This window comes from Anomaloglossus baeobatrachus, chromosome 1 (assembly GCF_048569485.1).
Source record: "Anomaloglossus baeobatrachus isolate aAnoBae1 chromosome 1, aAnoBae1.hap1, whole genome shotgun sequence".
NCBI classification, from domain to species: Eukaryota; Metazoa; Chordata; class Amphibia; order Anura; family Aromobatidae; genus Anomaloglossus; species Anomaloglossus baeobatrachus.
The window spans coordinates 920,968,470-920,981,683 of NC_134353.1; the positions used below are offsets into that span (position 1 = coordinate 920,968,470).

The 13,214-nt window shown below is 49.8% G+C and overlaps 1 protein-coding gene across 1 annotated transcript in view; it reads left to right on the plus strand.

Annotated features, from left to right (window-relative positions):
* Positions 1–13,214, plus strand: part of MAPK4 (mitogen-activated protein kinase 4) — a 191,757-nt gene that overhangs the window by 114,955 nt on the left and 63,588 nt on the right. Inside the window, exon 2 of the mRNA XM_075327882.1 lies at positions 1,115–2,337. Within this exon, the coding sequence (XP_075183997.1) occupies positions 1,792–2,337 (546 nt within the window). The 5' untranslated portion in view covers positions 1,115–1,791. The remainder of the gene's footprint in view (positions 1–1,114; positions 2,338–13,214) is intronic.

Here is a 13,214-nt window from a genome sequence, read left to right on the forward strand (position 1 = left end):
AGTTTGTGTAGAATACCCGTTTGCCGGTTTTGGGGCTTCGAGGACCACCTTCCGGTTCTATTGAGTATATTTCTGTTATTTATGTTGTTTTGTTACAATAAAGGCTGCTGTGGCCAATAAAATCCATATTGATGTGCAGTCTCTTTATTTTAGGGAAGGTAAGGGTGGGGGGTTTATTTAAAGTCTTCATTAATGACTCGACCATACCCGTGGTCATGACTGTACCAGTGTCCAAACCTGCCATGTGGGTCAGCTGCCACAGTCCCAGCTACTGGGAGTTATACCTGTCGTCTGCCATCCGGTGAGCACTTATTTAATCCTCTCCCACTACCATTATTATTATTATTATTATTTATTGTTATAGTGCCATCAATTTCATGGCGCTTTACATGTGAAAGGGGTATACATAATAGGGACAAGTACAATAATCATAAACAATACAAGGCACAGACTGGTACAGGAGGATAGAGGTCCCTGCCCGCGAGGGCTCACAGTCTACAAGGGATAGGTGAGGATACAGTAGGTTAGGGTAGAGCTGATTGTGCGGCGCTGTATCAGACTGAGGGTGACGGCAGGTTGTAGGCTTGTCGGAAGAGGTGGGTCTTCAGGTTCCTTTTGAAGCTTGTCAAGGTAGGCGAGAGTCTGAGGTGTTGTGGCAGAGCATTCCAGAGTATGGGGGAGACATGGGAGAAATCTTGGATGCGATGGTGGGAAGAGGAAGAGGGTAAACCAAGGTCCAGTGGGTCCACTAACCCCGCTTGCTGCCCCTACACCGGCCGTGAATATTACACATTGCTTTGACACCCAAGTAGAGCAGCCCCAACTGTTGTAAACCATGCGATATATTGACGACATTTCTGAACGACAACGCTACTGGTAAACTTTTTGACTTATTGTACATGCTGTTTTTTTCCTATGGTAAGCTGTTACAACCTATGGAATTCTTTAACTAGAAAAATGCAGTAATGTAAGTGAGCAGTGCTAATGAATTACCAAAGGTCAGGCTCCGACACTTGCGTTTAGATTTCATGTCAACCTTCACACAGTAAGAGTTAACGTAAGCCGCCACCATTTATTGTCCTGTCAATTCAATCAATCCTGTTCTTGCTTTCAGAGAGGATGATAAAGAGACAGGACTCAAGGCTGGACGCCGATCACAATGCAAGTCTCACGCAGAGCTCGAGTCTTGTACCAAGATCAAAGATCACTTGCTAGAAGGAGCGCTGAGCAATGACGGTGCAGCCAGAGAAGTGTATGGTCCTACAGCTGTGACGGGAAGGGCTGGGGTCCCTCGCTGAGGACTCGTGTTTACCACCGGTACGGATTGCATCACCGAGAGGGAGATTAAAGGAAGGAGAATAAGCTTATTCATCACCAGGCTGTGACCAGCATGGGAATAACGGGAAGGCTTTATTTCGAGGGGTGATGTTACAGGTCCGTGGACAATCAGCAGAAGCTTGGAAACAACCGGTGCTCGGAGCCAGCGGATTGAAAGGCTGCACCACTCCATGTTACGTCACAGCCAAGTCTTTTAACGAGACGAGTATAAAACCAGCAACCTACTATGTACTCTGCAAATAAAGTTTGGATGGCGAGAGCTGCAGTTGGATACAAAAATATCCAAGCTCAACTTTTCATCATTGAGGTTTATTAATTTGTCATTTTTTGTAATTTTCCTTTTTTTTTTGTTTATTTATTTTCTTTTTGAAATGTTTTTTTTTGCCTAAATTTTGCAAAAAATCCTTCCATAATTATATATATATATATAAAAAAAAAAAAATTGGCATTGCCATGGCAGAGAAGTGCGATTTTATTGCTAACATGTACGGCTATGATTTGGGTGGGCACTTTGTGGATTTTAAGCCATTGGGTTTCGGGGCCAATGGTCTTGTTCTTTCTGCCACCGACAGCAAAAATTCTCGAAAAGTGGCGGTAAAGAAGATCACTATTAGCGATTGTCGGAGTATGAAGCACGCCTTACGAGAGATTAAGATCATCCGACGTCTTAGCCATGACAATATTGTGAAAGTTCACGCCGTGCTGGGACCCAGGGGGACCGACCTTCAAGGGGACATTTTTCGGTACAATGTGGTTTACATTGTTCAGGAACACATGGAGACCGATCTTTCTCGGCTGTTGGAACAAGGGCCACTTACTGAGGACCATGCCAAGCTTTTCATATACCAGCTTCTACGTGGTTTGAAGTACATCCATTCAGCCAATGTGCTCCATAGGGATCTGAAACCAGCCAATATCTTCATTAGTACAGAGGATCTCGTACTCAAGATTGGAGATTTTGGGTTGGCTCGTATTGTGGATCAGCATTACTCACATAAGGTACATTTCTTTTACTTTTTTAACTTGACATGTATTAATGTATTATTGGTTTTGGTGTCACACTAACAGGTAGGGTATTTATGCCTTTCCTTGTTAAGCCACTGACTATCATGAAAACCAAGTAACAAAAAGGAGATAGTTGCATTCTGCATGCACAAATTGAGATATTTAGCACACAAAAATGGCCAGATTTATGTGAGCCCAACAGCCAACGTCAAGGTGACCTCATTTTTGTTGGGTCCCTAACAAACAAATGTCTCTCTTTGGGTTAAAAACCCCAAAACATAGTAACATAAAGGAGATAGTTGCATTCTGTAGCGCTAAGATATGTGGAACAATGAATATGAGAATATAGACATGCATTACTGCTATGACAAAGATGCACAAATTCAGATATTTAGCACACAAAAATGGCCAGTTATATGTGAGCCCAACAGCCAACGTCAAGGTGACCTCATTTTTGTTGGGTCCCTATCAATCTAATGCCTCTCTTTGGGTTAAAAAACCTACAATTTATGGGCGGACAGGAGAATTAAGATAGCCTAAGGCTGAAGAGCAGGAGTGCTCAATCAGAAGTCATGACCCTGTAATCTAAGAAAAAGACTGATTGCACATTCTACTTTTCTAATGTGAACAGGTGCAAACTGAATGTGACGCATAGTTACAAAAAGGAGACAGTTGCACACTGTAGCACTAAGATATGTGGAACAATGAATATGGTAATATAGACAAGCATTACTGGTATGACAAACATGCACAAATTGAGATACTTAGCACACAAAAATGGCCAGTTATATGTGAGCCCAACTGCCAACGGCAAGGTGACCTCATTTTTGTTGGGTCCCTATCAAACTAACGCCTCTCTTTGGGTTAAAAAAAACCCTACAATTTATGGGTGGACAGAAACCTGCAAATGGAGAATTAAGATAGCTGAAGGCTGAAGAGCAGGAGTGCTCAATCAGAAGGCATGACCCTGTAATCTAAGAAAAAGACTGATGGCACATCCTACTTTTCTAATGTGAACAGGTGCAAACTGAATGTGACGCATAGTTACAAAAAGGAGACAGTTGCACACTGTAGCACTAAGATATGTGGAACAATGAATATGGTAATATAGACAAGCATTACTGCTATGAAAAACATGTAAAAATTGAGATACTTAGCACACAAAAATGGCAAGTTTTATGTGAGCCCAACAGCCAGCGACAAGGCGACCTCATTTTTGTTGGGTCCCTATCAAACTAATTCCTCTCTTTGGGTTAAAAAACCTACAATTTATGGGCGGATAGGAACCTGCAAATGAAGAATTAAAATAGCCTGAGGCTGAAGAGCAGGAGAGCTCAATCAGAAGGCATGACCCTGTAATCTAAGAAAAAGACTGATGACACGTGGGTATATGTGACATAGAATCAATATGCCATCTGTATTGATAGTATACACCAGGTATTGAAATATATATGTATCCCTTTAAGGTGCTTCTATGGCAGAAGCTGGTCACAACATACAATCCAACCGGACAAAGCTAAAAGCCAAGTAAATTCTATATACTGTAGATACCCACTAATAATTAAATAGAATGCCCAGTGTATAACTAAGGTATAATGCTAATGCAGAAAGTGATCGATAATTGAGCACAGTGTCACTCACCCATTTTGTCCTGCTCCGGGGGGAGAGAGAGGATGCCAATAATGGGCCCCGACGTGCGTTTTGTATAGGGCTTCCTTGGGGGGGGCATCAAAAATTGAGATACTTAGCACACAAAAAATAGCCAGTTTTACATGAGTCCAACTGCCAACGGCAAGTCAACCTCTTTTGGTTGGGTCCCAACCAAACTAATGAGGGATCTTGATCCATGCAATTGCTTTGATGTGTATTGGCACCCTTAGTACACTCACATTGGGGTATAAATCGGACAAGTACTACCCATTGGGGCTCACATATCACTTTGTCTGTGGAGTGTGAAAGGAAACTGGAAAACCCAGAAAACCCACCCAAACATGGGGAGTACATATGAACTTCTTCCAGATGTTGTCCATGGTGGAATTTGAACCCAGGATCCCAGCTTCAAGACTGCAGGGCTAACCACTGAGCCACCGTGCTGCCCCAAACTAGCTACAATGTAGACTAGATCCTGCTGTTACTTTTACAGTCATGGGCTAGTTAATGCCATTTTGCCTAAAAAATGCAATATTTTGAAAAAAAATAGTAAAAGTTCCTGTTTAACGACAAGTTAGATAGAAGCAAAGCTTGAGGCTAGCGCACTTCCTAAGTATAAAAATACAAAATCTATTAAGTATGTATGTAACCCATGCGTACAGTATAGTATATCAAAATGCAAAAACCTTCACAAAAATTTGGAAACTGAAGAGACCAGAAATATTGATGGGGAACATACCGTGTTTTTCCAAAAATAAGACACTGTCTTATATTTTTTTTGCCCCCCAAAAAAGCACTAGGGCTTATTTTTGGAGGAGGTCTTATTCTTGGAGAAACACAGTTGGGGGTAAGTTTACCCCCCAAAAAAGCAGACCCCCCCACTTCCCAGGAGACTCATACTCACCAGACCCGGACGTCTGCATGGTTCCCAGGTCCTCCTGTGATCTCTGGTCGGTGCATCACGCCGTTCTCCCCTGCTGCTGGCTGACACGCACAGCAGATCACACACAGCAGATCACACACACAAACACAGCAGATCACACACACACACACACACACACACAAACACACACACACACAGCAGATCACACACACACAGCAGATCACACACACAGCAGATCACACACACACAGCAGATCACACACACACACACACACACACATATACACAAACACACACACACAGCAGATCACACACACAAACACAGCAGATCACACACACACACATATACACAAACACACACACACAGCAGATCACACACACAAACACAGCAGATCACACACACACACACACACATATACACAAACACACACACAAACACAGCAGATCACACACACAAACACAGCAGATCACACACACACACACACACATATACACAAACACACACACACAGCAGATCACACACACACACACACACACACACACAGCAGATCACACACACAGCAGATCACACACACACACACAGCAGATCACACACAGCAGATCGCAGGCACACAGCCGATCACAGATACACACAGCCAATCACAGATACACACACACAGCAGATCACACATACAGCAGATCGCAGATATACACAGCAGATCGCAGATATACACAGCAGATCACACACAGCAGATCGCAGGCACACACAGCCGATCACAGATACACACATCCGATCACAGGCACACACAGCCGATCTCAGAAAAACACAGCCGATCACAGACACATACAGCCGATCACACACACACACACACACACACATCACATCACATCCAGCACTTACGGCCGCAGGGAATGAAGCAAGTCACGTGTCCGGCCGCAGGTCCTGTTCGTTGCGCTGCACCGCACTGCCTCTCAGGATTCTGAGAAGAGATCGGTGTCGCTAGATGAGGTGACTGTGTGTGCGATCCAATGTTTGTGTGTGAGATCTGGTGTGTGTGTGAGATCTGATTGTGTGTGTGTGTGTGTGTGTGTGTGTGAGAGAGAGCTGATGTGTGTGGGTGTGTGTGTGTGAGATCTGATGTGTGTGTGTGTGTGAGATCTGATTGTGTGTGTGTGTGTGTGTGTGTGTGTGAGAGCTGATGTGTGTGGGTGTGTGATCACTGCAGGTTCTGCCGCTCAGTGTCGGGTGAGTGTAATTGCCGGGTGCCGCTGTGTATAATGAAGTGTCCTGTAATATCTATATCTTTTTTAGCTGCACGGACACTTCATTATAGATCCGCGACTAGGGCTTATTTTTTGGGGAGGGCTTATATTTAAGCCTTTCTCCGAAAATGCTGAAAATCCCTGCTAGGGCTTATTTTTGGGGGAGGTCTTATTTTTGGAAAAACACGGTAGTAACATATATTTACATCTCTCATAGGTTTAGTAAAAAAAAATAAAAAAAAAAAGTGACTGTTAAAGAGCATATATCCTGTATCATTGGAAAGGTGAGGGTAGCACGGTTGCTCAGTGGTTAGCACTGCAGTCTTCCAAGAAGTTTGTATGTTCTCCCCATGTTTGGGTGGGTTTCCTCTACAGTGCAAAGACATACAGATAGGGAATGTAGATTGTAAGCCCCAATGGGTACAGTGATGATCAAGTCTGTAAAGCGCTGTATAAGTGAGTAAAATAAATTAATAAATTAAAAAAAAATTACTTGTACCCACCCCTGAGAGTAAGGCAGTAGAAGGGGGTTAATAGCACGAAAAAAATCCTCTGTATGCCAATCCTGGAGATTGCTAGAGGGTGTACTCTGTATAACATGACAGAAGCAGATTGGTAACTTGTGATAACATTAAAAAGTCTATGGACCACCTCATCGGAGACTGTACAGGGTACAAATGACAGTAGCAGGCTGTGACTGGCATAGTGGTGATAACAAAGAGAGAAGTCCCAGTATTTCCATCCCTTGGGCCACTGCAGGCTGTATTAAGGAAGAAATAGCAGTAGCAAGCTGGGTCAGGTAGGATGTGATAATATGAAGAAACGTTCCTGTATGCCTACCTTTGGTGTCACAGCAGGCTTGTCACGGGTGTGTCACGGTTGACAGACAGCCCTGTGGTGTCCAGCTGTAGAAGGTCGCAGTGTTTAGCAACACAAACTGTTCACTGACCTTCTATTCTTCCAGCTGTGGGTTAAATGGTATCCTATGTATCTTCTCTCCTTGAGGTTAATCCTTTCCTTTTAGGACCCTGCGGATATCCTCACCTTTCAGCTATTAATCAACATGACTTCCTCTAGTGTCCTTAAAGTGAACCTGTCAGGTGCAATATGCAATCAGAACCACGAGCAGTCCTGGGTGCATATTGCTAATCCCTGCCTAACCGTCCCTGTATCTAGTAGCATAGATAGAGATCTTTAGAAAAAGTATTTCTAAAGATACTTTAATGAGCGCAGGACTAGTCGCAAAGGTGTGATTTCCCTCTATTTGTCCGCCCTCTTAGCATGTTAGCGTACCGCCCCGCGGATTCGGCTGCGGCCGCCAAGCCGCTCGGTTCCGTGCTTGCACTGCGGGTGGTGGCTCGAGCCTCTCACGGACCCGGGGGTCACGTCGCTCTGAAAGGAGTAGTGGCGGTGCACGCAGGGGTTTGGGTGATTGTTTGGTGGAATTGATAAAGTTCGTGACGCCACCCATGGGTTTTGGTGATTGTATGGTGGACACCACCGCTGCCGTTGACTAGGCCTCCTGTGAACGGTGTTATGCAGCTCGGTGTTAATCCCTCCGTGGGCAGGGGTGATGCTCCTGGGGGCCCGTGGGGAGGTGAGGGCCGGAGTGCAGGGCGCAGTGTTGCGATGCAGTGCGGTGCGGTGCCTGACAGCACTGGTGTACTCACTCTGACACAAGATAACGGAGTCTCTGGTAAACCAAACGGCAGGATGAACGGGGCCCGCAGCCGGCTGCAGTATTCTCCCTGGACAGGTTGGTGATGGCTGTCGTTTCCCTGCACCATTGTTCTGTAGATATTGACTCCTGTGCCTGGACACTGGTAGTCCGCTCCCCAGCGTGTAAGTGTCGTAGGAGCCCGTTTGCCCGCAGACAATGGCCCTTTGGATCTCTTGCCTTTGGCGGTGGCACTTATCCTGGATGGTTGGGCTGTTGCCTTCAATCGGGACTTGGGTGGGAATGAACCCCTGAGGTCCAGACCGCAATCAATAAATTTGACTACCAGGCGGCTTCTAGCCTAGTCGGGGTCTGAGTACCCTGCCTGGTGCTTGGCCTCCAATCGGCTCCCCGGTTCGGTACCGGCGGGCCACCGCCCGACCCCGGTCCTACGGTTCCACCGACCGTACACCAACTCCTGCAGACGGCCACCACCGTCTGCCGACCTTTCTGGAAGTGCCTGGGCTCCGACCCAGACACCTAGCAGTCTCACTGGCGGGCCTGGACTCAGGTCCGCCTGTGTGTGTCTTTCTTCCTCCTCACCCGAACTGTACTCAACTGAACTGTACTCAACTGAACTGTTGTGTTTTCCCGCCTCCAGGCCTGTGAACTCCTCGGTGGGCGGGGCAAACCGCCTGGCTCCGCCCCACCTGGTGTGGACATCAGACCCTGGAGGGTGGCAACAAGGATTTTAGTGTGACTGTTGTCACCTGTCCGGGGAAGGGGTGTGTGTGGTGTTATGTCTGTGACCCCCTGGCTAGTCCAGGGCGTCACATTAGTACACCCACAGGGGCGTACTAACATGCTATTCAATGTCCATTGCCCAGAGTCATCAGCGGTGATGTGCATACCTGTGTTCGTTGTCACCGCTTCAGACGCCAGGTTTAGGGTCAATGTGTAGGATTAGAAGACCCGGCACTTCCGTTCATGCGCACTAGACCTCTCTGAAGCCGGGACACATACACCCGGCTTCATAGTGCGCATGAACGTAAGCACTGCGACTTCTGATCATGCACACTAACACTAAACTCGGCATCTGAAGCGGTGACAATGGACACAGGTACGCGCATAACCGCTGATGATGCTGAGCAGTGGGCATTGAATAACGTTAGCACGCCCCTGTGGACGTGCTAACATGCTAAGAGGGAGGACTAGTCAAGGGAACGAACGCTCTTACAACTAGTCCCTGTGCTCATTAGCATACAGTAAAAGCTCTTTAGAAATATTTTTTCTAAAGATCTCTTTATCTATGCTACTAGATGCAGGATGGTTAGGCAGGGATTAGCAATATGCACCCAGAGCTGCTCGTGGTTCTGGGTGCATATTGCACCTGACAGGTTCCCTTTAAATACCCATATTTTCCTTTGGTATTTGCTAGTGATAGAGATAAATTCCTATATGGCTTGAGTGCAAGCAGTTGGCTTGTGATATCTGGAGAATCATTGTTGAGTGTTGCTGTTCCTCTCCCTGGGTCTTCTTGGAGATCAGTTGTTCGTTCACTTCCCCCTGGTTGTGCTCCCTGCGTCTTCTTTAGAGCTTAGTGAGGTTGACTAGGTGCTCATCCCGCGCATTCCTTACTTAGGGCCCACTTCAGGCTTAGCCAAGGCCAGGTATCCTGCTTGTTGCATAGTTACAAAACCTATCTAGGGTGGTCAGGGGAGCCATCGGCCATCGGAAGGTTGGATGAGGGGTCACCATCTCCCACTTCCCTAGACACAGAATTTCCCTCTTCTCTTTCCTTCCTTTTCGCCATTGGCTTGATATTGCCCCATACCTAGTGTCGCGGGCGGGGAGGAGGGTGTCAGCACACCGCGCTCACCCCTTCTGCTCGGGTCCGGCAGTTGCTCCTGGTGGCTCGAGCCGTGGGCCGGATCCCGGGGTGTCTCGAGCGACACTCCTCGCCCGTGAGTGAAAGGGGGTTGTTTGTTGGGTGTGGGGATTGTTACAGTTCGTGACGCCACCCACGGTTGTGGTGATTGCACCACCGCTGCTCAGTGTGGGGGTCCCGGGGATGGTGATGCGGAGCAGCCAGGTGTTGTGTTGCCCCTCCGTGGGTAGGGGTTGGTGATCCCGGGGCCCGGTGATGAGATGTGAAGTGTAGGGCCTGGAGGGCGCAGGGGCGCGGGGGCAGCGCTGTGCCTTGCGGCACTATGGTACTCACTCAGCCTGACACACGGACACAGTTTGTACGGTAAACCAACGGCTGGTAGGACGGTCCCACAGACGGCTGCACCTGCACTCCCGGTAAGTAACGGTGACGTTTCTCTTCCTTGCACCTATGTTGTCTGATGGTAGCGGTGGATTCCCTCCGGTTACCCGCTCCCCGACTGCAATCTGGGCCGGAGGAGCTCTACACTTTGCCCGCAGGCGCTGGCCCTGGGGAAACTTGTGCCTTGGCGGTGGCGGTGTCTCCCCGGTAATGGTCGGGCTGTTGCCGTCAATCGGGACTTGTTTGCTGGGGGATCTGCGTCCCCGTCACTGACGGATTTGGCAAATCTGGCGACTCCTAGCCTTGCCGGGGTCCGAGAGGCCCCTGCCCTGGTGCTGACTGTCCTTCGGAACACTGCTCCAGACCACCGGGCACACAGCCAACGGGGTCCTTCCAGGAACTTCCAAACTGTCCCCCTCCAAACAGTCACCGCCGTCGCTGACCTTGCTGTTCTGGCCCTACACAAAGCGGGGCTCTCAGGCTTTCTTTCCTTCTGTCACTTTGCTCACTCTTCTCCTTTACTACTTTCCTTACTTTCACCACTTTCACTTCTCTGTTTACTCTAGCCCCTGCCTGGGCTATTCCTCACTCCTTCCACTTCCTCCTCCCTCACTCGACTCTCCCTGGACTCTAACTGCCTGGTTACTTCCTGCCTCCAGAGTTGTGAGCTCCTTGGTGGGCGGAGCCAACCGCCTGGCCCACCCCCTGGTGTGCATCATCAACCTCTGGAGGAAGGCAACAAGGATTTTTGGTTAGCAGATGTGCCTACCTGGAGTGTGGGGTGTGGTGGTGTTGTGACCTGTGTCCCCTGGCTTGCCCAGGGCGACACACTAGCGTGACAAGGTTCTAATATAGCAGTATCAGACTGTGATTGGTATAGGGGTGATAACATGAAGAAACGTTCTTGTATGCCTACCTCTGGTGTCACAGCAGGCTGTACTATAACAAAGATGGCAAAAGCAGAATGTAATTGGTACAATTGGTACGGGGGTGATAATGTCGCGGGCGGGGAGGATGCCATCGCTGCTGCACTCTCGCTAACGCTCGGGTCCGGCGCTGCTGCTGCTCGGTGGCTCGAGCGGTGGGCCGGATCCGGGGACTCGAGCGGCGCTCCTCGCCCGTGAGTGAAAGGGGTGGTTGGTTTGGGGGATTTAGTCCGTGACGCCACCCACGGGTCGTGGTGAAGATGGGCACCACTGCTGCTGGTGACGGGATCCCGGGAGCGATGGTAGGGAGCAGCTGGGATGTTGTTTTCCCCCTCCGTGGCTAGGGGTCGGTGGTCGCGGGGCCCGGTGATCTTGTTGTGACGGGGAGGCAGGGTTGGTGAGGTGCAGGGTTGCAGGGACAGCGCGGCGTGGTGCCGGATGGCACGGGTGTACTCACTCAGCAAGAAAGGTACAAAGTCCTCGGTAAACCAAACAGCTGGATGGACGGTTCCCGCAGCCGGCTGCAGTGCTTCTCCCCGGACAGGTGATGCCGGCTGTCTTTCCCTGCACCTTAATGTTCTCTTTCTGACTACTATGGATTCCCAACGGTAGTCCGCTCCCCGGTGTATGGGTAACGGAGGAGCCCGTTTGCCCGCAGACGCTGGCCCTTGGGTCTCTAGCCTTAGGCGGCAGCTGTATACCCTCACGGTGTGGGCTGTTGCCTTCAATCGGGACTTTTGCTGTTGTGAAACCCCTGGGGTTCCGGTCACATTCGGATCTGACTATTGTCGGCGGCTCCAAGCCTGGTCGGGGTCCGATGGCCCTGCCTGTGTGTGCTGGCTTCACTTCGCTCCCCGGTCGGTACCAGCGGGCCGTCGCCCGTCCCCAATCCTACGGTTCCGCGTTGCTCCACCACTCCTGCAGACGGCCACCACCGTCTGCCAACCTTGCTGTTAGTGCCTGGGCCACAAACCCAGACACCCAAGTGCTTGCTCCTGACTCCTCAAACTCCTACACTGTTCTCTGACTGTTCTGTCACTTTTCCCGCCTCCAGGCCTGTGAACTCCTCGGTGGGTGGGGCCAACCGCTTAGCTCCGCCCCACCTGGTGTGGACATCAGACACTGGAGGGAGGCAACAAGGATTTTTGTTTGGCTGGTGTCCCTGTCTAATGGGGGTGGGGGGTGTTTGGGTGTTATTTGTGACGACCTGGCTAGGCCAGGGCGCCACAATAACATGAAGAAACGTTCTTGTATACCTACCTCTGGTGTCATAGCAGGCTATACTATGGCAGTAGCACAATGTGATTGGTAAAGGGGTGATAATGTGCCGCCCACGTGCCAGCAGCTGCCGCTGCTCGGATCCGGGCCTTCAGGGGTGGTGGCTCGAGGGTCTCCGGACCCGGGGGTCTCGCAGACACGCCGAATAAAAAGGGGGACGTAGATTGTACGGGCTAGGCCGTATTAAGTTCGTGACACCACGGTGTGTGGTGAGATGGGACACCACCGCTGCAGTTGTGGGGCACCCCGGGGGAAATGTTGCGGCAGCTAGTTGTTAACCCCTCCGTGGGTAGGGATGGTGGCCCCGGGGCCTGGTGACTGAGTGCAGGGTAGAGTGACCACAGGAAGTGTTGGTGTACTCACTGTTATTAAATCACACGAGTCTCTGGTTAATCAAGGTGATGGTGGCCGGTGCCGCGACTGGTTGCATTCGGGTCCCCCACCTGGCTGGTGGTCTCTATCCTCCTTCCTGCACTGTTTGTGTAAGGTGGACTTCCTAACGTGAAGCTCAGGAGTCCGCTCCCGGCTGGATGTGGCCTAAGGAGCCGTGCCCGCAGACACTGGCCTGTGGGATCTATGGGCCCTGGCGGTGACCTCTTATCCCTATCGGTGGGCTGTTGTCTTCTATGAGGGACTTTGGGTGGGACAGGACCTCTAGTCCTGGCCTCAATCGGTGAATTAACCAGTCCACTTGTTTCTGGTTCTGGCTTCAGGGTCCGAGTACCCCCCTTTGTGCTACGGTTTCCGGGTTGGTTCCCCGTGTCTGTACCGGCGGGCTACAACCTTGTCCCGGTCCACCTCGGTTCTGCCGAGCCGTCTTCCCGTCTCCTGCTGACGGAGACCACCGTCTGCCTCCTAGCCAAAGGCACCAGGGCTCCTACCCTGGCACCGTTCAACTTGAACTTTCCTGCTGGAGCTACACTTCGCTCCAGCCCACACTCCTCTCCAAACTGAACTACAGCTTAAA